Consider the following 26,284-nt stretch of genomic DNA (forward strand, 5'->3'; position numbering starts at 1 on the left):
TCTCGTTTTCCGCGCTACGTTTTGGCCGTAAAATTCAGAAAGAGGATTTCGGACGATTTCTGGACAGGGACGTAGAGAGACCAGAAAGCGCCCACTTTTTATACATGTCTTATATTTTTTTACAATGGCCTATGCGTACAATTCTTACACAAAATAATTGTAATCACAATGAATCAAACAAGTTTATACAAATATATATATATATATATATATATATATATTCCATTTAAAAAAACGTATACATTTTCCTTTAGGTATCCATTGCTTTAAAAATTCTTTTTCTGTGAATTGCTGTCTATTTAAGATAAAACTATGTAAAAATGTTTACATCTGGAAACGTAAGAATATCACGAATAATTTCACTTTGAACAAATTATTCATAAGTCTTTCACATATGTAAAAATATTTAATTCTATTTATATGATATACGCAGTATAATTTTTTGGAAATGTTTTTGCAAGGCAAATGATAACAACGAATATATAAACCCGTGTGATTTTTACAATTATTTTATAATCATATGCATACATACATGCATACATACATACATACATATATATATGTACACATGTGTGTGTGTGTGTGTGTGTGTGTGTGTGTGTGTGTGTGTGTGTGTGTGTGTGTGTGTGTGTATCTGGCCAGAATCCAGTGTCATCTCTTCATCGTCACGATACAGCAAGACAGAAAGTAAACGAAAAAGGATAGACGCTATCAACGTGCCTGAATTGGAAGCTCTATGCTTTTTTGTTTACTTTCCGTCACGCTCTATCGAGGCGACGGACAAGTGCTTTGACTCGCGAGCATTATACACACACAAGCTTGCCGGGTTTTCGGCAAGCTTGTGTGTGTATAATGTTTGCGGTTGTTCCTGTAATTTAAAAATCTGAATTGTTATACTAATCTACTTAGAAAACAATAAAAAATTAGAAAATATAATATTTATTTTATTACGTTGTACTTTACATAAAATTATACAATAAAAGATAGGATGAAAGGTGTAGGCTGTGCATAAGCGTACAAAATAAAATAGAATATACAGAATAGATATAAGTACAAATAGATATATAAGTATAGAGCTAAAAGTGTTAGAAATAAAAATAAATAAATAAGTTCCTTTCTACAAATATTTATTTTTTATTTTAACGTTTATTTTTACATAATTTTAATCTCTTTTGCTTCGAAAACTTTTCTTTTTTTTTATAAACTGCTAAAATGACAATTCATTTCGAATTCGCAATTATAAATATGCATGTTTTTATTCATACTCGCTCATTATCACTCGCACATAGTGTACAAAGTATAAAGCACATGTTAACATGCAATAAAATATATATATAGAAAATATTCTCTTACATTTATCTTTAAAAAAAAATTCTTTGTGTCACACACAGTACACACACACATACACATACACACAAACACACGGCACGTGTATGATGTACAGATTGAAATTAATATAGTTACGATTTAATTGTAATAATATTCATTTAATTGTAATAATTTACATAATTCGTAATAAAACTTATATACACACATGCGAATTAAATTATGTTTGCATCATACTCGTACATGAGAATCTTAGCAGCTTAAATAGCTGAGCCCCTTCACCACGTCAAGGTGATTCTCATGAAGGGGAAAAAATGGGAAGCAACATCAGCTAGAAATGAAATTTGTATTTTTTTTTTAAATATAGAAATAGAGAAAGAAGACGTAAGAAGTTAGAAAGGGCGTACCTCCTCTCTTGGTTTGTTAAATATAATCTATGTATCTATTTTTAACGTAGAACGCAAGTTTACAGAAATACGAATTTCTTTAAAACTATAAAATTCTACTTAATGTTGGTATTTTTGTTACTAAGCATGTCATAAAGATCGCAATCACAATTGAAATAATTGCATAAATCTAAGACTAGCAGATGTTATCACAGAGAAGTTTACTATGTAAACTTCTTTGAAATAACTGATATAATAATATCAGTTATTTGTGTTTGTTTTTCTGAAATATTTTGTATATTTTAATACACATGTGTATTAAAATATTTTTGTATTTTATTATTAAATACTGTGATTTGTAAAAGTCACGGTACATATAATATATGTATATACATAATACATACATATTAACATATGTATATATTTGTATATGCGTCTGTGTATAATTTATTACCAACATAGAATGTACTTAATGTATTTCCTTTCATTCTTTTTTACTTTGTGTCTTGCATTACATCATTAGTAATAAATAAATGTATGATTTTACAATTTCGTAGCATGATCACATTAGTTTGTTATTTGTCCTGTGATAACATCTGCTAATCTAAGATTTATGCAATTATTTCAATTGTGATTGCGATCTTCTACGAGATTAAAAAATGCATACTTATTTTACACATTACTCGAAAATAATACTTGCTGCACAGTAATATGATTTGTAAATATATTCCACTCTATTGAGCTGTTATATAAATACAATCTACATAATACACATGCAGCAATTTATTTTCTACAATGATAAAACTATGAAGAAACTAAGAATAAAAAGAAATGGAAGGAAATACTTTGAGATATATAAAAATTATTTATTTTTCATTTTTATGCGTTTTACGTTATTTTATTTGTTCAATAATTTCTGCATCTTTTTACGGGATACCTTGTCTGTTTTTTCAACACGATTATTGTATCGTGTACGTGAATATAGTTTTACACGGATTAAAAGTTGCAGTGCTTTCAATCGATTTTTATAACATGAATTATTTTCATGAAACCATTCTGTATGCGTATTATTCGTGACGTTTTTGCATTCCTTTGTAATATTTTGTAAAATAGATGTAGACGCCCAATAGCGTTCCCAGTTGCAATCAATTGCATGTAATTGAATTTCGATCACTTTTGCAAAAAGACTTGTCGGTCGTAATAACTTTGTTACTGTAGGAGCATCTTCATCAGGATTTGCAAATTCTCGCAGCTCTATATATATTTCGTTTGCTGTGGCGTCATCCATTGGCGTTTTCGTCATAATATTACGACAATTATCGCATTTAGTTTCCGCAATGCTTTTCCGTGCTACGTATCCAGCAAAATATGCAATAGCATTGTAATTGTAACTACTTAATAAACTTTGATTTCCAACGTTATCATATTCTTCAAGAATATTCACATCATCACTAAGTAACTCGTCCTCAGGATCGATTTCGTGTTGTACAGAAATATTACTGTCAGTCATTAAAGTCTCTATTGACTTAATTAACTTTGTCGGTGAATTAATAAGACACTCGGCTTCTGGACACTGTACATTGCCTTTGTCACTTGTATGGATATACCCTACGCATATAATGTGTCTTACATTACATCGGATTACTCTTGCAGTTGGATTATTATTAAATCCACCACGTTGTCTAAATTTTGAAAATAAGTGTTCAACAGAATCTTGGTTACACAATCCTGTCGCAAGTTCAAATGTTTTATTTTCCATTTTTATATCATTATATGTTCCTAAGAGAGCTTGTACGGTCACAATAAATCCTTTTAAACATGGAATTTTCAAGATTTTTTCAGGTGACGTCGACCATTCTGAACACCATGTGACAAATTCTCTTAACAAATTTACAATATCAGGATGTTTATCAGAAACTAATCATTTTCCACCAAACTTCATATTATAACTATATGAATTGCAAGCATCAATTACATTATTCATGCATTCTGTAAAATTTGCCGTCGCTTCCCATGTATCACTTTGCAATTCTCCTCCATAGCCCGCTGTTCTCGGCTTGCGGCTGTAAACCTATTACTCAATATTTGGAATGATCTTTTGACGTTCATTGATTGAAATTTATTGGGGTAAAGATGTGCCTCTGTAATGTGTGATAATAAATTTGATCCTCCTTGTGCAGCATTATCAATGCGCCATGTCTCTTCATAATCGCTAAAAGATGCCACAACTTCTTTACCGCAATATAAATACTTGTGTGTTCTTAGTAAACTCACTAATCGTTTTACTAAATGTGGAAAATCAAATGACGCGTAATATTTTTTTCCTTTATGAATTAAGTATGGATTGTCTGTGCTTACACCTAGTTGATTATAAGCACTTTGATTTGATGAGCCTTGATCACATGTCAAAATTCGCACATCAGCATCTGTATTGCTCAGTCTGTCCAAACATTCTTTTAATAAATATATTATTTCTTCCGCTTTCATGCATTTTCCAGGAAGAAAATATGCCAATGGTTGACGCCACGGATTACGCGCGTTAATACTGTCTAAGCAAAAGACAAAAACACATTTAGCATTTTCGTTTCTTCTTCCCAAAGGTCCAAGATCTACAAGTCCTTCTACTTGATCTAAATGATGTGAGTATTCTTGATAAGATTTTATTGCCATTTCGTCCCATTTTAGAGCACATACTCTCTCTTCCACAGGCAAGTCTGCGAGTTTCTCTTGTAGTTTTACAAAAACAAAATCACAAAATCCTGGCATGATATTATATTCTTCATGCCATCTTCTAATGGTTCGTTCAGAAGGGAACGTGCAACCTGCCTGTCGTAAGCGGCGCAACGCAGAAGCTGAGTAATAAAAAAACTGTTGCGCAAGGTTTTTCTCTTCTTGCGTATATGGCGCATTTGGTGTATGCAATTGCAAATTTATCATTGCCTGTGCAATAGGATGTAAATTTTCTTTCTCTGTCAGATTTTGTAGAATTCTTTTCTTGCTCCTTTTAATTGTTGGTTTTCTGGGAACTTTTCGTTTACGCAAACGATATTTTAAATGTTTTATTATTTTATGCAAACGAGCAATTTCTTGCTTTAAAATATTCACTTCTGATTGCGATTTCTCGCTTGCATTACATATGTTTGTTTTTTTAATTATAGGTGCCGCGTTACACGCGTCTTTTATCTCTGATGGTTCCCCATTAATCCATTCCATTAAATTTTCTTCTTCATCCGAAGTATCAAAATGAATCTCTTTTGCACGTTGGTACGTTTTAATATATCGATTACTCGGAACATCTATTTCTTCTACGTTAACGTTATTATTAATTTTTTCTGACACTATTTGTGTGTCATTGTTTATTTCTCCTATACCTATTTTTGTCGGTATTTCTTTTAATGTTAAATTTTCTACTTTATCCGAAGTATCAAAATGCATTTTTTTTGCACGTTGGTACGTTTTAATATATCGGTTACTCGGTACATTTCTTTCTTCTATATTAATGTTATTATTAATTTTTTCTGACACTATTTGAGTGCCATTGTTTAATTCTCCTACACCTATTTCAACCGGTATTTCTAATAATGTTAAATTTGGATTTATACCTGTATTTCTTGTTTCCGATTCTTGTTGTGAGTATTCCTTGAACTTTATTGGAACAGCATCTCGTTTCAATGTTTTAAAATTTTTCTTGCTTGTTGGTCCTGTCTTGAAGGAACTTGGATCAAAATGATCTTCACATAGACCAGCACGACGCAATGAGTTGGCAGTCCATGTTTCCAATGTAGTATTTCCTGAAACAAAATTATAAAACGATATATTAGTAAAATGTTACACAATTGGTGTGCCGTAAAAATTGTAGAAAATTTAAAACTAAGCAAAAAGAGTTATAAATAAATATAAATATGTGTACCGCATAAAATGAATATATGTTATTTTTAAAACATTAAAAAAAAATTGAGTAAATGATGTTGGAAAGATGCAACAGAAAAGTATAAAGTTAGTCTCTTAATAATTTCAATTAAACAAGTTAAAAATAAATTTTCTTTAATTTCTTAAATTTTCATAATTTTTAATTTCTTAAATTTTTTAAATTTAAATTTGTATCTTAAAAATGTTTTAAATTTTCTAAATGTGTATTTTAATGACTAGAAAGTTACTACTTTTTTTTATAATTTGTTGAGAATTAGATTTGAGAAAAAATATAACTATTTATTTGCTATAAATATTTGCTAAAAATAATTCTATTTATTTGCTATTATCGCAATAATAACAATAGGAAGCTAATGATTAACGTATGATAAGTGTATTTTGGCGTGGGGCAAATTTCACATACGAATCCGACTATACCCGTTATAGTATAAAAAAACTGGCATTTCTAGACTTCTAAAATGTAATAAACGGTATAGCCGAATTTATACATGAAAACTCCCCACCCGAAAATAGATTTATCATACGTCATTCTTTAATCCTTTATGAAAGAAAAATTTTCACCAACCATTTTTAATCCGCTATCTTTACTCTTGCGATAGTAACAAATAAAAACATAATTATTCAATTATATTTTTTCCAATCTTCTGATTTATAACAAATTATAAAAAAAATCATTTCAGTTATCCAGTTAAATATTTTTGGACATTTTTAAGATGCAATTTCTAATTGTAAAAAATTCAAGAAGTTTAAAATTGTTAAATTTCAAGTGCAATTGTTAAATGACAAAATTTATGTTTTTTTTTTGTTACATCTTTCCAACATTATTTACGTCAAATTTTTTCAGATTTTAAAAAAATAAACGTCAATATTAAAATATTAAAAAAAATATATTACGTAAGTTTATATGCAAAAAATTAATTTGATTATTTAATCCACGTATTTTCTAACATATTTTATTTTATTTATTGTTCATAATAATGAATTTTGTATTATATTACATAATTTGAGTTTTATATGTATATAAAAAAAAAATTATATACAGATTTAAAAAAAACAATGAAAACTGATTTATTTTCTTGAAATTGTATTTGTCTTGCTTTTGAGAAAATAATAAATATATAATTAATTTTACATATTATCTTTATTAACTTTTCATACATTATGATAAAAATAGTACGCTAATGTAAAATAATTAATATGAATTAAATAATAATTGTTTAATCTTCATACCCATCATCATTAATTACAGGATTTACATTTTCAAAACAAAATATTCTACTTACAAGAGGAAGACGCGGTGACTCACCCTACGAATTTGACCTCAATATTTTTAATTTTTCTCGAAAGAAGAAAAGACTTACGTCTCCCGGCGTTCAAACGCCGGGAGACGTAAACACTTGTTTATCTCCTGAATAATTAAAAAAATTAGGTTCAAAATCCTAAAGTGTCACTGTGTCATCCCTTGTTGATATTTCTTGTCTTTTAATTTTTGAGATATTGACTATAAGATAGATTAAATTACTTCAGATATATGTAAACAATATCCGATAGTACGATTTTTATAAATATGCTCCATTTTCGAGTTCTTGATTGAAATATTACTTTAAACAAATGTCAATCAATTAATATAATTGATAGGGTTAAACGAGCCCGTCGAGGACGGGCGAAGTTCAACCCTAATTATACGAAGCGTCTCGTTCGAAGATGATAACACAAGTGTAGATGTCAGTGTACTTGATATCTCACAACGTTTTAGAGCGTAGAAGAAAAAAGGGATGGCGCTACCGGCGGTCTTCCTGCCAGGCCGCCGGTCCCCCGCGCCATCCTCGCCATATACTTTGGAGGATTAAGAAGAGTTGTGTTTTTTTTTTTTTTTTTTTTTTTTAATGATCCTGGGTAATACACCTGGGTTAATAGTATTGGGGTGAGGAAAAGGATCATCTTCGAACGAGACGCTTCGTATAATTAGGGTTGAACTTCGCCCGTCCTCGACGGGCACGTTTAACCCTTCAATTATACTACGCGTCTCGTTCTCGATGATAACACAAGTGTAGATGTTTAGCGAATATCACAACTCTGAATCTTTATTTATTTACTTTTGCTTAAAAAAAAATAATTTGTACAATCTATCCCTTATACTTAGAGGGGGTAGGAACGATTTTTTCGGATATCTGCCTTAGCATTATAATCCGCAAACGAAATATAAAATTTAACTTATCCTAAAATTGCCCGAATAAACTCATCGTTCGAAGTCTGTAACGGCTTATTATAAAACTTAAAGAATGTTTGTGACTGAGCAGACCAACCTGCCGTGCGTCTTATTGTAGTTACGTCTACACCTTTTCGGAACGCAGTAGATACGGCCGCATGCCGTGTGCTGTACGCAGAAAACTGCTTTGTATCTATACCGGCTTTGTTTAGCAAAGCTTTAATCCAGTGCCCAATAGTTTGTGCACTTACCGCACCATATGGCTTTACAGTAGCTATTAATAATCTTGTATTATTGTTATCCCTAAATTTTTTGGTATATTCTAAATATTCTAATATAGCTGATGCTGTACATAACTTTGGCTTTTCTTTAAAATACGGCAAATAAAGTTCTGGCTGAAACTTTCCTGGCTTAGATGTTTTAATTAAATCTGGTATTTTTATAGTTAGTCCTTCCGTTGAGACATGAATATTTTCAACACGAATCAGCGCTAATATTTGCAGCCGATGTGCAGTCGTCAATGCTAATAACGTCGCTATCTTTTCTGCTATTTCCTTAAAACTTAATTGATTTAGAGGCGGGAGCTCTTCAATATATGTCAACACTGGGGTAATATCCCATGTTGAAGCATACTTAGGTCTCACTGGGCTTTTCTTATAAATACCTTTTAGAAACCGTGCAATAAGTCCATCTTGCGAAATATTGTATAATGAAATAAGAGCAATCGCCGACCTGGTGGTATTTAAGGTGCTGTAACCTGCGCCTTCTTTAAACCTTTGAGTTAGAAACATTAAAATAGACGTAGTTGTTGAGTTAAACGCATCGAATTGGTGTTCTACTGCAAATTTCATCCATAGTTTTAAGGCGCTTTCGTATTGCTTGAGGGTTGAAGGTGTTATAGAGTTTACCATGATGTCCACTGAGTCTTCTGTGACTCCTTTTTGCAGAAAAGCTTTCCTGATAACTGCCCTGCCATTAATGACAGTTTCGTTGCCAATGGATGCGTCCTTTGCCTACAAGGAGATAATAGAAGCTTCTTACTTGGAGGAAATATAAGAGGTTCCGATGCTAATAATGATTTAAATAATGGAAACCAAGGTTGACTGATCCATAAAGGCACTACAATTGTGCCTTCCGCTTTGTCTAAAATAAACTTTCTTAATGTTTGCAAAATTAGAGAAAAGGGGGGGAATGCATAAATTTCTTTGTTTTCCCATGATATTGTAAACGCGTCTACAAACGTCGCGTCCGGATCCGGAAATCTGGAGCAGAATTTCTTGCATTTTTTATTTAACCTTGATGCGAAAAGATCTATATCAAATGGTCCGAAGCTTCTTTCAATTTTTTTAAAGATTTCATCCGATAGCTCCCATTCGGTATCAATATTAGTAATCCGCGACGCCGCGTCTGCCTCTATATTCTCACTAGACGGAATGTAAGATGCCGTGATCCAAATCTTTCTCTTTTCGCACCATTGCCATATTTTCCGGGCTAGTTCGCTGAGGTGAGGAAATTTGATTCCTCCCGCTTTATTGACATACGCTATTGCAGTTGTATTGTCCAATCGTAACAGAATTTCGCACGAAACCAATTCGGATGCAAAGCTTTGTAGCGCAAGAAAGGCTGCCTTGAGTTCTAAATAATTTATATGGCACTTTCTTTTTTTTTTACTCCAAAACCCGCTGATTCTAACATTGTTACAATAAGCGCCCCAACCAGTCGTTGAGGAATCCGAATATATTTCCATATTAAATTTTTGAACTCTAATCGGATTATAACCTAATGGTACAACTCGTTTCCACCACTGTAAGTCTTCTATTGCCGCTTTCGTTATATGCATTTTTCCTTCAAAATCGTTATTATTAAGTATTAATGCTAAAAACTTTTCCCTTTCCAATCTCTTAACATATACTTTACTGTATGCCATTGCCGGGCAAGCTGCCGTCAAAGTACCTAATAATTTTGCTATGTCTCGAATTCTGTACCGTTTTCCTTCGTAAACTTGGTTTATCAATTCTACAATTTTAATTTTCTTTTTATCTGTTAATTCTAAACAAAAGGTATTTGAATTAATTTTAAAACCCAAATAAGTACATTCTTGACTAGGTATTAGGGAACTTTTCTGATAATTTATAATAAAACCTAGATGTTCCATTAATTCTTTAGCATAATTAATATTACTCTGACAGATTTTCTTGGATTTGTGTATAAAAAGTATATCGTCTAGATATATTACTGTCACTATTCCCCGTAGTCTTAGATGGTTCATGACTGGTTTCATCAACTTTGTAAATACATACGGACTGGTAGAAAGCCCAAAGGGGAGGCAAGTGAATTGGTATAGCTTATCAAGAAATTTGAAACGGAGAAATTTTCTATGATCTTTGTGTACAGGAACTACGTGATAAGCATCCTTTAAATCTAATGAACCCATAAATGCTTTTTGTGTCATCAAACTCTTTACTGATCGAATATCCTCCATTTTAAAATGTACTGTGTCTATAAATTTATTTAATTTTTTAAGATTAAAGATAAATCTATTCGATCCATCTGGTTTTTTAATAAGAAAATATGACGAAATAAACTGTTCCCTAACTTCTGAACATTCTTCTATGACTTTGTTAGTCAACATCGTTTTGATTTCTAATTCAATTTCGGCTAATTGGCTTTCTGAATTATTTTTGCTTGTTGGGATTCTACGTTGACGTGGAACTCTTTGAAACGGAATTTTATATCCCTTTAACCAACTCAAAATATGTCTATTCGACGTAAGAGCTGTCCAATTTTTTCTATAATTACGCAGGCGTCCTGCTATATTCGTTACCCTTATTTCTTCGACGATGACCGGCTCGTCGTCGTCTGACTGCTGGATTTCTTTGATGAGTGCGTCGCTTTCTGATCCTTCGGTTTGAAACGAATCGTATTCCTCCGTTGATACGGCCTCTGCTGGTATCGTTGATAACCCACCTGTCGATATTTGACAGGTGGGAATCTCGCGTTTCCCTGATTCCAAGGTCTTAGAGATTGTCGCAAATTTGAAGTTTTTTCCGGAGCTTTAATATTAGCGCAGGCTTTTTCTAGCGATTTCGCTTCTTTTACTTGCTCTCCAAACTTTTCGCCGTATAACCATTGATCTGATTTTGCTGCTTCCAATGTTGGTTTTACTGCTTTATTCATCAGAGGTGTAATGAAAGCCTTTCTTGATAACGATTGTTGGTGATAAACCTCGGTTAACAGTTGTCCCACATCACATAGATACTTTGTAAATTTCTCCTGATCTATGCCTTCTTCAGGTCCTTCTAGCAGCATGGACACTGCCGCTGCTAATGCTGCAATGGCCGATCCTACACAATTTTGCGTTTCGGCAAAATGTTGATCTCTCTTAGTCGCTATTTCCGTTAAGGCAGGTAATATTTCCAAATTTATTTTTGGGGCTTCCGAGAAAAGGTCCCCTTTTCTCGGGTACATCTCCAGGATTGCTTTTTTATTCCCTTCGGGCAATCCATCTCTCATCCATTTCTGCCATCTAAGTTGTAATTCGGAATGGAACTTTACTTCGATCAATTTTTTTGCATCTTGATCTTCCCCTAACATTTTCGACATTTCCTCGGAAATGTTTTCTTTTTCGGCGAGACTGTTTGGAACTGTGTCCGCATCCGTTGTTAACTCCACTTCATCTGTCCTTGATAGGTCAGTGTTGTTTATAATTACTTCGCCTGTAATATATGCATACATATATGGTAAATACTCACCATAAGATGGCTAAATTATGGTTATGTATCATAACCTCTGTCGTAACCTAATAGATTTCGACCCTCGCGACGCCTATGGCATTGTCGAGCGCCGAATTTTTTGTTCATATTGAACGTCTGCGTACTATGACGCCTCGAGGGTTCGTATGGAATCCTCGAGTGACAAGAGAAGAAGAGGAAGAAAAAATAACTTCCTGGTGTTCGTCTTAATATGTTTGCGTGTTATAACGCTACCGGCTTCGTATGGAGTCCGGCACTCTAGGATTCGTATGGAATCCTTGAGCAAAAGGAATATTTTCCTTAAACATATTTTTTGCGTACTATGACACCGTCGGTTTCGTATGGAAACCGACACTCGAAGATTCGTATAGAATCAACGAGTAAGACGAAGGAACTTCTCATTATTATTTTCGTATGGAAACAAACAATGATCAACTTACTGGTTTCCGGAGATGATCGATCTGAAGCCTTATGCTTTTCCCGTGCCTGTATTAACGTCGTAATCACCGTGGTGAGGTTATCTACTTTTTCTCGTAATTTTTCGAGCTTTTCCTCGGTCGCATTACGCTTCCTATCATCATTCCTTGATCTTTCTCTTGATCTTGACCTTGAATGTTTCCTTTTCTTCGTTTTAGACATTTTTGCGAATTTGTTTCTGAGATTTTCTACGCCACACGTTCTGAAATCTCGAGCACAACAAAACAATATGGCGAGGATGGCGCGGGGGACCGGCGGCCTGGCAGGAAGACCGCCGGTAGCGCCATCCCTTTTTTCTTCTACGCTCTAAAACGTTGTGAGATATCAAGTACACTGACATCTACACTTGTGTTATCATCGAGAACGAGACGCGTAGTATAATAAATATGATAAGAAACTTACCGCTATTACGTATCCATAATTGACATCTAGTGTCAGTAATAACAGGAAATCTATATAAATGTGATCCCGTTGAAAATCTTCCGTTACGGCAATTTTTGTACATACACTTGTCGTATATACGTTTCACACAGTTTTCACTCATTGTTACACTGTTTTGTCAACAAAACTCTTTGCACAAAATAAAAGAAAATAATATAAATTAGAGACAGAGCGTAAACTAAAAAGAATAAGTAAACAAACACGATTTTTTTCGTAAATCAAGCAGTTACTAAATAAATAAAAGAAAAAGAAAAAAGAAACTTATAATTGCAACCAAAAATGCGATTTGGTACACGAGTAAAAGAACAGGCTATCGAAGTACTCTGTCTCACTATCAAATGCGGACTGCGCCGAACAATAGCGTGCTTCGTCGTCACGTAAAGTCGTCGCGCTGTTTTGTTTTTCTTCTTTTCTAACGCTTATTTTTAAACGTTTACGTTTAAACGAAAAAGACGAATTGAACCAATAAGATTCATTGTATCATAATTTATATTTAAAATCTAAAAATTACAGCTTAAATAGGCATTTTTTTATAATTAGGGAGTTTTAAGAAATCATATATACAAATCAATTTTCTATACATGTATTATGCTTATAAGTTTATTATAAGCATGTTAATGCTTATTGTTAATTCACCAAATTTTTGTATGATAATGTTATAAAAAATTATATTTAAAGTAATGCTGAAAAAGAGACAAATATTCAATAATCATACATAATGTTATTAATACAAATATACGAAATCAATCTTCTTCCCAAAGATTTATAATAAATACAATTATCCAGATTTTTTTACATACTTTGAAATATTTCAGAACTATTGAAAAATTCTGCATCTTTTTTCCAAATTTTTCATATATGTAAGTTTAAGAAACATTATAACAATAAGAACACTTTAAACTTGGTCTGTATAAATTTTAATAATATTGTTTGTGTGTGAATAATTACTAAATTTAAATCTTTATTAAGTAGGAGAAAACGAAACGCTTAAATGTTTCTCGAGAAAATAGAAGTAAATAAATAAAGAATAGTAAAAGTAAGTTTACATAAAATTATTGAAGAGTACATATTAAAATTGTAAAAAAAATTTTTTTTAGATTAATAAAATTTTTCTCAGAATTTTTCATATTATTTTTCACACTTTCTATGTAAATTTCAAAATTTTTCATTTCTATATAATTTTAAAACTGTATAAAATTTTTCAAATTTTTCTATATACAAATGTTAAAATATTTTTTAATTTACATCTATAACAAATTCTGAGAAAAGATGTATATTATTTCAGTATTAATAAAAAAGATTTCAATCAATTAAAAAATTCTGTGAAAAATTTTCACGACGCAAGATACTCTAACATGCATAAAAGAAAAAATCGTATGTAAATTATGACGATTATGACAAAAATATAATATAGCTACGTGTATTAACTATTTTTCTATAAAAAAAGCATTCATAATCTACCGATTGAATCGGTCCGCACGTGGTTGAAAAGCGACAACACTGTAAGACGACGTGGGCACGGCGAGCGCTGTATTATTTCGATCATTCAATGTTCGACTGTCGACTGTGAAGGTGACCATCGCAAGGACGAGCATCGCAAAGCAGATCTAGTAAGTATATCTATGTACTTAAAAAAATATACGAGAAAAATGTTATTACATAGTAAAACATTATTATTTATATTGTCTAAATTTTATATTTTCAGTAAAGAAACATTGGTCACAATGCCGACGACAGCGGCAACGACGACGTCGACAGCGACGGCGACGACGTCGACAGCGACGGCGACCACGACGACGGTGACGATGTCGACAGTAGCGGCGACGGAGACGATGGCTGATATTGCCGAGTCAACGGCGATGACGATGGCGGCGACGGAGACGATGGCTGATAGGGCCGAGTCGACGGCGATGACGACGACGGCGACGGAGACGACGAATGATACGGCCGAGTCGACGACGATGACGACGACGGCGACGGAGACGACGAATGATACGGCCGAATCAATGGCGGCGACGGAGATGACGACGGCGACGATGTCGACGACAACGGCGACGATGTCGACAGCAACCGTGCCAACGGCCAATCCTGGTCAACTCATAACAATAAATGTAGGTGTTTACTAAAGATAAATGTCACTAAATGGAAAGCATCCTATGTTTTTGTTTGTGAGTTATATATGAAATATCAAATTTGGTCACCGCAAAAAAATTCTTTCTTGGTTCATGCTGTTTTTAAATATAGAAAAAAATCTAATAATTAGCAGCGTAAAAATTTGAGCACAATTCTATTATTGGTTTAGAAATTACATTACATTATTATTTTGTTTATTGTACAGATGAGCATTTTTATAAAATTATAGAGCTTTTTATTTTTTAAATTATTTTTATAATTAATTATTTTAATTTTTATTTAAAATGCTTTAACGTAATTCTTGAATTTTTTGTTTCAGACTGCTGATCTACAAAATATTATTTATGCTGCTCTCACGGGCACTCGCGGGAGAGGACGAGGAAGAGGACGAGGAAGAGGAAGAGGAAGAGCAGGAAGAGGAAGAGCAGGAAGAGGACAAGGGAGAGGACAAGGAAGAGGCAGGGGTGGGGGTAGAGGTAGAGGAACAGTGATAAGAGGAAACGGAGGAATTCAAGTTTATTTTTATAACCAATGAATAATGTAAAAAATAAAAGTTAATATAAAAATAAAAATATAAAAAATAAAAGTTAATATAAAATAAATATAAATGTATCTATAAAAGAATTTTATTGTCAAATTAAATTATCGCCCTCATCCATATCCATATGCCTTCGCCGCTCACGTGCTACCTACATTTTACTCCTGCCTTTTCCATAATTGTTATGCCTCTGTTAGGAACAACCGCAAACATTATACACACACAAGCTTGCCGAAAACCCGGCAAGCTTGTGTGTGTATAATGCTCGCGAGTCAAAGCACTTGTCCGTCGCCTCGATAGAGCGTGACGGAAAGTAAACAAAAAAGCATAGAGCTTCCAATTCAGGCACGTTGATAGCGTCTATCCTTTTTCGTTTACTCTCTGTCTTGCTGTATCGTGACGATGAAGAGATGACACTGGATTCTGGCCAGATACACACACACACACACACACACACACACACACACACACGTGTACATATATATATATGTATGTATGTATGTACGTATGTATGTATGTATGTATGTATGTATGTATGTATGTATGTATGTATGCATGTATGTATGCATATGATTATAAAATAATTGTAAAAATCACACGGGTTTATATATTCGTTGTTATCATTTGCCTTGCAAAAACATTTCCAAAAAATTATACTGCGTATATCATATAAATAGAATTAAATATTTTTACATATGTGAAAGACTTATGAATAATTTGTTCAAAGTGAAATTATTCTTGATATTCTTACGTTTCCAGATGTAAACATTTTTACATAGTTTTATCTTAAATAGACAGCAATTCACAGAAAAAGAATTTTTAAAGCAATGGATACCTAAAGGAAAATGTATACGTTTTTTTAAATGGAATATGTATATATATATATATATATTGTATAAACTTGTTTGATTCATTGTGATTACAATTATTTTGTGTAAGAATTGTACGCATAGGCCATTGTAACAAAATATAAGACATGTATAAAAAGTGGGCGCTTTCTGGTCTCTCTACGTCCCTGTCCAGAAATCGTCCGAAATCCTCTTTCTGAATTTTACGGCCAAAACGTAGCGCGGAAAACGAGATCGGCGAGAGGGGAGTGGAGAGGAAGGTATCCGTAGAGATAACATCGCAGCTCGCTCCGTGTTTGCCACCATGATGCTTTCTCTCTCGAACTGATGGTCTAAACAGACGACGGACAGAGACCGATTGTCCGTCTTTATCTGACTAACGCATCTCTCACTCCTGCACATAGCACGGAGGAGAACCGTAATATCGACATAGCGCTGCTGAAAACCACGAAAACGTGGACATTACCGACGTGGAAAATGGACCTTGGCTACGTAGTTCAAGGTCCATTTTTCGTGAATCACAGAGGCCCTCTCAAAATAAAGTCGCACCTAAAATCGAAGCGTGACCGCTCTCAGGTTCCTCTCTGAAATTGGTAACTCCCATCGGGAGGGCCGCTTGGCCAATAATCTTCATTTCGGGAACAATTCGCTCCTTCCGACTCTCCTTCGCGGAGCACCGTTTTTCCGGGGTTCGTGCTATCGTCCGACGCCTCAGAAGCGAGAGAAACGCGATGGATTCAAATTCTCTTTTGCAAAAGTAACCGCGCGAGCGAAATCAGACTTCTCTATATTAATGCCAAACATTTATATGCACTCGATCCGACTTATCAGTAACAGTAGAAAGTTTGTGACAAGTTATAATAAACACTTTGTGAGAACCGACAAAACTGTACATTCAGTGCATCCTTGATCACCTCCTGTCGTCCGTTCCTGCACTCGAGCGCCGCACCGCTCAGTTCTCTTGTTCGCGTGTTTCGTCGTCGCTCTCTCGCGCTCTCTCTCTCTCCTTGTCGTTCGCGATACGGCTGTCTTTCGCGCTCTCAACGCTCGCTAGCAGTATCGCACGAATTCAAAATTCACAGCTCCCGCATTCTCTCTCTGAGAAAACCGGCTTCCAGTGCTCGTTCGTCAAATCCTAAATCAACGAAACCGAGTCCACTGAACAATAGGATTGTTCTGATCGAAATATTATATTTTACGTTTCGGCGAAAAAAATGTGAAAAAATTTGAAAAAAACTTTTCATAAGTTTACATAATTACTTACAAATTGTTAACATAAAAAATTATGAGAACTTTATAAAGAATTATAAAAAAAGTATTTACTAGAGAAAGCTGTGCATGGTTTGTTATATTATTTCTGAAGTTCTTTAAAATAAAAGTACTTTAAAGATAATATTTAAATTCAAAGGATTAAAAGTATTAAAAAGTTGTGATAAAAATTGTGTGGATATTAAATATACTTAGTATTTTTTCTACGTTTCTATTTACTACTTTTATTTATTAATCTGATTAATAAATAAAAGTAGTAATCTTAGTACTAAATTTAATATAACTAACCATGCAGAGCATTCCCTAGTAAAAACTTTTCTCATAATTTTTATATAAAATTCTTATAATTTTTTATGTTAACAATTTGTAAGTAATTATGTGAACTTATAAAAAAATTTTTTCAAATTTTCTTACATTTTTTTTCACCAAAACGTAAAATATAATATCCCAATCAGAATGATCCTATAAATTCTGAAAAATTGTTCAGATTATCTAATATTTCTTAACACTTTTCCCAAATAATATGAAATAATAAATTTCATAGTTTCTCAGAATGATTGCATGTGAAATTATGTGAAATTCTTTAAATTGTCTAATATTTTCTTACATATTTTTTTCAACAAAAAATAAAAAATTTAAAACTTCTCAAAACGATTCCATAATTATAAAAAATTCTTTATATTTTATCATATTTTTTCCAAAAACATCCCTGGTTAAAGTTTTTCTCATAATTTTTATACGAATTGGAACATTTTTCGAAAATACAATTCGAAATACTTAAAAAGTCTACATCTTTTCTTAGAACTTTTCATGTGAATTCTAAAATATTCTGAGATTTCTCATTTCACAATTTAAAAAAAATACTTTTTTTTCTTTTTAAATTTTATAACGTTTTATAAAAACTTATACACATGTTCTGAAAAAAGATACGAACAAAATCTGAGAAAAAGTTTCACTAGGGGCCTGTATGTACGTGTAACTCGGACCTGTACCGAAGCATCTGCCATCTAAGGAGCGTTTAGTGAACTACAAGTGCAAATCGGTAAGTCAACTCCTACGGTAAAACGTGGGGACAACCATTATCATACACCCTGTATATATATACATGGTCCGCCACTTAAATCCGGACATGAAAGTTGTTTTGCGAAAAGTCATTTATTACAGAAAATATGTAAAAGTACAAATAAATTATTTTATAGTTAAGTTAAGCGACCTTTTCTGAGACTTTTTATTCAATGTAGCCGCCTTGCACCTCGATCATCGCTTCGATCTTGTTCCAAAAGCGCGAGCATGCCGTCTGCAATTTCGCCCGGTCCATTTTCATGAATGTCGCTTCAATAGCGGTCTGAAGGGAGGCCACATTAGGATGTCTGTCTTTGTTAGTAACTCTTTCGACTTTGCCCCACACGCAGTAGTTGAAAGAATTCAAATTGGAGCATTCGAGACTATTCGCCAGAAATCCTTCGACCAAATCATGTCGACATTGTCCGATAGCCAGTTTTGTACCAAGTGACTCGTATGAGCAGGTGCGCCGTCTTGTTGAGGACGTGTGTAGGACTTGTATCTAAGGTCCTTTCGAACATCCGATGAACAGTGGTGTCGCTCATCCCCAAGATGGCCGCTAATTTTACGAGTAAAGTTCCTGGGTCCTTCAAAATGAGTTCTTATGTTTTTTGAACGAGTTCCGGAATCCAGAAGCCCACTTCGGATTCTTCCAAGGCCGCGTACCTCTGGACAATATTATACACCGTCAATCTCGGGTATCTAAAGAACTTGATAATTTGCTTGGCGTCTTTCCGGCGCGGACACCTTCAATAACTGCCGCTCTTCGGTTATATTCCGACGTTGACCTGAACAATTGGGCCATTTTGAAGATATTAACGTCTTATCCACGTCTCTAACTTACCTTTAGATTGTAACGAAACGCCCCTCCACCTCGCGCGCACTGCCACTCCACTCCGTCCACCCGAGCAAAGCACCGGCAAACACCACGTGCGCGCACCGAACTAACCTACCATCGCGATCACGCGGCAGCACGCGCGCCGTCCGTGGCGTTCGGCAACGTTCCCACTCCGGGCCAGCCGACCGAACGCGCGGATTGGTCCGCCCAATCGCGCGTTTGGATATATAAGGCGGCAGTGGGAACGCCGAGTTAGATCTTCCCGATCCACCGAATCCGACAGGTCGAGAATCCTCGACCGCAACTCCGACTCCCAAGAGGACGAGAATACTCGCCTCATCCAGACCCCTCGACGAGAATCCTCGTCGTCCCGACTAGCCGAGGATTCTCGACTAACACCGATATTCCGAACACCCGCTCCGCAACCAATCACGGCGAGTATCCTCGCCGCGCTTCGTAGCCGAGTATCCTCGGCGAATCACCGTCCACGATGAGCATTCTCGTCGAGTCCGCAGGCTAGGTGTCCCTGGCCAATCACCTCCGTCCTCTCCCTCAGGAAAGACTCACCAGTAACCTAGAGCATCGTCAGGACATCCGCGCTCTGACGATATCTCGCTTCAATTTGCACGAGGCGGCTCGGGCGAGGCGCGGATTCGCCACCGTCGCTCCGATCCCGCGTTCCGCGGTTCCCCGACCACCCCGGACACCGTGTCCGTTTGAAACCACGCGTCCACCGTACAATTCTCCGATTAATTTAAGTTAGATTATTATTAGCTTTATCATTCTGTCAGTATTTTCGCGGTTATAATGATTGATTCTTGTTTTGTTTTCTTTTCGGTTCTCATTTAACATTTTTGTTACTCCGAGCGGCGCCGTACATTTTTCGTTACTAGAGCTAGCGTTTCGGATCGCTCCGAGGCGATTTGTCGTCGCGACCACCGAGAGCCAATCGCGTCCCCGCTTAGGCTAAGCCCACTTGTCGCGAGGCGTTCAAGTCAACAGACTATCTGTTCACATGTAGCTATCGAGTGTTGAATAAAGATCTAGTGTTTTGTCATCTAATTCCGAGTGTGATTACTCGACCGAACCCGGTCAATCCGACGAGCTTATCCGCAACCGTATCCTGACTCCTACCGCACCGCACGAAAACCACCAGCGTTACAAGATCATGTAGCATCTACTGCTGCATTCTAATATAGCGGAAATGTCAAATTTAAATTTGTCCCAATTTAAGTGGCGGACCCTGTGTATGTGTACACACACACGTGCACACGCGCACACACACACACACACACACACACACACACACATATGCAAACATCATGATAACAATTGAATGAATATCAAATAATAAAATATTTAGCACTATAATACTAGATAAAATAAAAGTAACATTTATTTCAAATAATTCTATAAAAGTTAAATATATAATATTAAGAGTTAAATATACATTATACTCAGGGACGGAGACTTCCTTATGCTGGGTGTGGAGCATGCCACACCCAGAGCTCCCGTGGGTGTGAAATTCCACACCCAGAATTCGGGGTATTTAAAAAAAATATTTTAATTTTTAATAAATTTCAAGAATTTTTGACAAAAAACAATATTTGACTATGGTGCCCACGCTGCATGCTACCGCCCTGCTTACCCAACTTTCATACCTCGTATCCCCCCACTTTTTACATATCCTACCTAACCTTCCTACTTTCGTTGTTAACCGCGCCATGATGTAAAAAACAAGGTGAAACAACGCGCATCGTCGATGCGCGGTAAGAGGCGTGGCTCGATGTGATGCGCCAATGAAATTTGGGTCCAAATATATCCGCGCAATTTAAATACGAAACAATCATGTGTAGTCACACGTACTTAAAATATAGATGTTGTTAAAAAAAATAAATATAAAAATGTAAAAATACTTGAAATTTATTATCTTTAACACAAATCACTGTTGCAATAAACACTGTTGTTATAAACATGAAATACAACAATTTAGCTATACACATAAGCTCATTCTTATAACTTTCCAAATTTCTTCTAATCCAAGTTCAAAAAATTTGAAATAACAATTATGACTTTGTTTACACCGAATTCTTGATACGCATAATATTTAATAACTTTCTATTCAATTATCTTAATTTCGGTAATAAATTTAATGAATAGTATATTAAGCTGGTACAATGTGAATCAGGATAATTAATTAAATATAGATATCACGTATACATTTACACGTATTGTCGAAATTAAAACAATTTAATAGAAAGTTACTTGTTAGTATGCGTGTCAAGTGTTCGGTGTAAACTAGGTCTATCACAATTTTCATTAATGTACAAAGTCTCAACCTTACCTTCACGTTCTTCTTTTTTTAAGTAGCTTTGAATTTCTCCGATTCACCGATTATCTCAGATTCACGTATAAATACAAGTATAAATACGTCCCGGAGCCGTAGCCATATTGAATCTCAAAATTTGGACCCAGTTCTGATTGGTTTAGAGTATGGTCTACTGCGCATCTGGTTACTTGTTTCACCTTTCTTCTTACATCATGAACGCGCGTGCTTACCTCGTGCTCGAGATCTCATTTCTCTTCAAAGTGTGCAACTGAATATCGTTGTGTGCGGTTAGGTACGGTCAGAAATTCAGGGACGACGGAAAGATTTCTGTATCTGCCCCATGGATAAATTTATCATTAAAAAGCAAAAGAACGATACACTGGACCCAAAATGTCCAACACCTATTGCCGATATTCAGAAACAAAACCCAATTGCAGCTGGTAGTGCTGATTCGACTAACAGTCAAAGGCAAGCATTGTCTTCGTTGAAAATTTATAATAAAAATAAAACTACTATATCTAATAAGGAAAAAAAGTCAGTCAACAGGAGCGACGAAAAAAATGGTAAGTTTATCTTATGTTCTACTACTACTACGATCTAACAATCTTCGTCGTATAATACTTTTAGCTCGATCTTTTTTGTCTTGCTACATTGTAGTGAATTTCTGGTAACAAAACATGCGAGCGCATCTACGAAGCTTTTTGTTTTTACAATGATATTCTTATATATTTTTATTGATTCACGCTTGGATAATAACTAATAAGGGGATCAGTGAAATAACTGATTTAACTTAAATAAAATACAAAATAGAAAAAATTCCCGAAACTTATTTAAAAATAAAAATAAAAATGAAAAAAATAAGTTTCGGAAACTTTTACTTATAAAGTATGAACTAAGAAATGTGTATTTTTTAGTTCTCTTTATATTAATAAAATATTTTTAATATAAAATAGCTTTTTATTCAGTTTATTTATTATAACGTGAATTAACGGAAAGAATACATATCTGTAGATTCTGTAGTAAAGTATTTATAAAAAAAATAAAAACATCTTACATTTAAAATTCAAAATATGCAATCGTTAAAAATTAATTAAATTGTTAAATATACATTGAGAAAAATATTGTTCAAATATATTAAATAATTATTAATATAATTTATTATGTAATATAATTTTTATGTGCTTTAAAAAGACTAGAATGTCAACAAAAAATAAAAAATATATTGTAAAAAAGATCAAAAGTAATGTATAGTTATTTTTACTTTTAGATGACAAATGACCACCATCGTTGGAAAGTTACTTACGAATGGTTGATACTAAATTCCTCAAACAAAGCTCTATGCACAATATGTACAGAAGCAATTAAAAGGAAAATGCCTTTGCCAAATTTTACAAACTGCAAATCTTCCCAGGAAGCTTTTGTAAAAAAAGGATTCGATTGCTGGAAAAACCCTTCTTCAAGATTTAAAAACCACGAGAGTAGTCAAATGCATCGACAAGCAATCTTATTATTAGCAACAGTAAAAGGAACAAATGTTGTACAGAAATTATCCAGTGTAAAATTGAACGAGATAAAAGATAATTGGACAGCATTACGAAAAATCTTCTCAACTATTTTAACATTGGCTAGACAAGGCGTAATACTGCGGGGAACTCAAAATGATGAACAATCAAATTTCTAGCAAATTTTAAATATGCGCGCAGATGCCTGAGCTGAAGAGATTATTAAATCAAGGAAGTATAGTTTCACATCTTATAGTTTCGCATCTCATCATATTGTAGATGAAATACTTACTATGATGGCCGATGCAGTAATAAGGCAACAGCTTCAAGTCATCAAAGCTGCACGCTATTATTCTATATTATTGAACGAAACTGCAGATATATCTTGATCAGAACAGGTCTCCGTTTGTTTGAGAATAGCTTCCGATGATTTAGAAGCATTTGAAATCTTTCTGGGATTTTATAAAACTGAAGATACAAAGGCAGAGACATTATTGAAAATAATACAGGACATCTTAACACAGTACGATTTGGATATTAAAAACTTGCGTGGACAATGCTATAATGGAGCAGCAAACATGAGTGGACGGTTTACTGGACTACAATCTCGGATAAAAGAATTGGAACCTCGAGCCCTTTTTATTCACTGTAATACTCATAATTTAAGTCTTGTAGTCCAAGATAGTGTTGAGACTGTTCTGCAGATTAAAAATTTTATAGGGATTGTTAAGGACTTGATCAACTTTATTCGCGACTCACCGAAAAGACTCTTAAAGTTTGTGACGATGCACCCCATAGCAAAAGCATCGCCACGGCAAACATCAGCCGAAAAGGCCGCCGGGCCATAACCGGGGGTGCCGTGGGCACCCACTTTTAAACAATCCAAAACCGCGATACCGCCTGGCGATAGACATCGCCAGAAGACACGCGCCGAGCCATCGCACGCGCTGAGTCGGCGCGCACGCGCTCTCGGAGAACACGCGGTCCTCCCTTCCCCGACGACTCCGCCGTCAAGCGCCGAGAAAGATAACGGAGGCGAGCGGAGTCGCTCGGTATAAATAGGGCCACCGCGACGAGAAACACGGACTCTACCACCGACCAGCTTCCCGATCACGATCCGCTGCGTCGGCAATATCCTGCTCCTGAAGTCGGAAAACCCGGTCGAAGAGTGCTTGGCCGCGGCGAGAGGGTACTCCGCCTCCGACGCAACTCCTTTCAATAGCTACCAGCCTCCGCGAACCGAGGACCACGAGTCTCGGTCCACGAGCCGGCCTCCGGTAACCCAGAGGCTACCCTCCTCTCCCCGCGACACCCGCCAAAACCGCGACCGCCGTGTTCGGGGTCCCGGGTCAAGGTACTTGACAGGGTGTCGCGCGTCCAACCTACCTGCGACGATCCCCGTCGCGAAACCGCGATACCGTGCGGGAATCCGATCCGCCCAAAGCGATCGCGTCTCACCGGCCAGAACCGCGAACGGTACCGTAGGCCACGCCTACCGCGTCGCCGGAGCACGACACGCAGACCGCGGGGACCGCATCCCCCCCCGGAATCGCGCCTATACGCTCCTGTGCGGGCTAACGCCGAGACGCGCCTACCTCACCGTATTGTATGTATATATGTAAATAGCGCAACCGTGTAAATAGTAGATAAGAAATATAATTGTATAAGCTGCATTTGAACTCAAAACTCGCGTCGAATTATTCAAAGCCGTTCCGCCGACCTTCCTTTCTCCCGCGTCGAACCATTTCCGCGGCCTCGCGCCGGGAATCCGACGAGCTGATCCGCGCGCGGAAAGTCGGTAAATTACAAGTTTAAAAATTTGCAATCTGAAGGCAGCCCTAATTTGTCACCGTTTTGTCCAACGAGGTAGGTATAATATACTATAAATTATTATTAAGGTTTGTTTGGTACTTGCCCTCATTCACTGAGCTTTATTTTATAGATGGTGCATACGGATTAAGTCATTAAAAACTATTTACAAAAACTACGAATCGGTATTGAACTTCTTGGATGAAATAATGAACGATTCGGAACTTGATCATGTAGCATCAGCAAAAGTTTCAGGATTCTTTAACCATTTATCATCATTTGATTTCTACTTCTTTTTAATACTAATGAAACAACCGTTATTCCGTTTTTGCTGTACGCGGGTTTAGTTCACGGTTCGGTTAACGCAATAGGTTCGAGGCGGGAGAGAGAAAATAAACGTTGGTTTGTCGGGCTGCGTATAAGTTTATTGTAAAGTTGTGTACGCGGTACAATTCGAGCTGCGCTGCGTGATCGAGGGGAATTACGACGAGCGCGGATAGACGGATTTATACTTCGGTACAAGTGTATTTTGCGGTAACAATGACGCAGTGTGACACAGTACATTTATATTTAGAGATCGCGGTGTTATTGAAAATGACGTGCAGAACAGAGTACAATAACTGAGAACGGCGGACTATATACAATCTATTTACAAACAGCCTTGGCCGCGGGGCCGAGCGGGAATCTCGTGATTTCCCGAAGCGAGGTCGACTTTCCGCGAATTTCGGCTGGTCGAGCTTCGAGGTGCGGTCGCGCTGGTATGCGGCGGGGCGCGAGGCGCGCCGACGGCGCGAACGCGTGAGTCGGCTCGGTACGGCGTTTAAATGCCTGACAACTCGGGCTCGGAGCGTGGCCTTTCGTTCCTCGGCTTAATAGCCGGCGCGAAGTCGCGGGGCTTGTTCTGGCTGGGACCGCCCGGAGCCACCAAGTACCTTGGTGGCAGCAAAGAACCTTTACCGCCGTTTGGTCTCCGGGGTGGGTTCGGATCTCAAAAACGAAACTAGTTGTAAAACTCAATGTTATTTGTGATGTTTTGCGAATTTTTAGTAATGTTATTTATGTACTTTCAGATGCAAGCCCTACTTTCTTGTGAAAATAGTGGTATATTTGGTTGCTGATCCACAATTTATCATAACATTGAAATACATGCAATTCTGGCTCATATATTAAACAACATATATCAGACAATTTATTTTTAATAAAATCTATTAAATCCTCTAATGTATATGAAAGAGAGTTGTGCGTTGAATTGTTCTCAACAAAATACAAATCAAAATTGTTACATATACCTTTTATACATTCAGTTAAAGTACTGTAAGAAACCTTTTGCTGGTTTTTTTCCTGCCACCAATACATTAATATAACCTGAATTGGCTTATCAAGGTAGGTGTACACTTCACTGCTCGATGATCCTTGTGGTTGAAACGCTGACATT

The 26,284-nt window shown here is 35.7% G+C and overlaps 2 protein-coding genes across 2 annotated transcripts; one reads left to right on the plus strand and one right to left on the minus strand.

Moving 5' to 3' along the window:
- Nucleotides 1-8,730: 8,730 nt before the first annotated feature.
- On the minus strand, nucleotides 8,731-12,337 carry LOC105202905. Its single transcript, XM_039452965.1, has 3 exons — nucleotides 12,044-12,337; nucleotides 10,676-11,567; nucleotides 8,731-8,864 (listed from the first exon to the last, which is right to left on the minus strand). Exons 1-2 carry the CDS (start codon nucleotides 12,240-12,242, stop codon nucleotides 10,678-10,680), a joined length of 1,089 nt encoding a protein of 362 aa, XP_039308899.1. The 5' UTR covers nucleotides 12,243-12,337; the 3' UTR covers nucleotides 8,731-8,864; nucleotides 10,676-10,677.
- A 1,886-nt stretch (nucleotides 12,338-14,223) lies between these two features.
- LOC105206997 (spore coat protein SP96-like) lies at nucleotides 14,224-15,256 on the plus strand. The gene is made up of 2 exons (XM_039452964.1): nucleotides 14,224-14,632; nucleotides 14,974-15,256. The coding sequence occupies exons 1-2, from the start codon at nucleotides 14,246-14,248 to the stop codon at nucleotides 15,187-15,189; spliced, it is 603 nt and encodes a 200-aa protein (XP_039308898.1). The 5' UTR covers nucleotides 14,224-14,245; the 3' UTR covers nucleotides 15,190-15,256.
- Nucleotides 15,257-26,284: the final 11,028 nt, after the last annotated feature.

The sequence above is a fragment of the Solenopsis invicta genome, chromosome 8 (assembly GCF_016802725.1).
Source record: "Solenopsis invicta isolate M01_SB chromosome 8, UNIL_Sinv_3.0, whole genome shotgun sequence".
NCBI classification, from domain to species: Eukaryota; Metazoa; Arthropoda; class Insecta; order Hymenoptera; family Formicidae; genus Solenopsis; species Solenopsis invicta.

Coding starts and splice junctions, on each gene's coding strand:
- LOC105202905 (XM_039452965.1), bottom strand. CDS start 12,242: ATGTCTAAAACGAAGAAAAGGAAACATTCAAGGTCAAGATCAAGAGAA. Junction 11,568..12,043: donor TCGATCATCTCCGGAAACCA/GTAAGTTGATCA, acceptor CATATATTACAG/GCGAAGTAATTATAAACAAC.
- LOC105206997 (XM_039452964.1), top strand. CDS start 14,246: ATGCCGACGACAGCGGCAACGACGACGTCGACAGCGACGGCGACGACG. Junction 14,633..14,973: donor GTCAACTCATAACAATAAAT/GTAGGTGTTTAC, acceptor TTTTTGTTTCAG/ACTGCTGATCTACAAAATAT.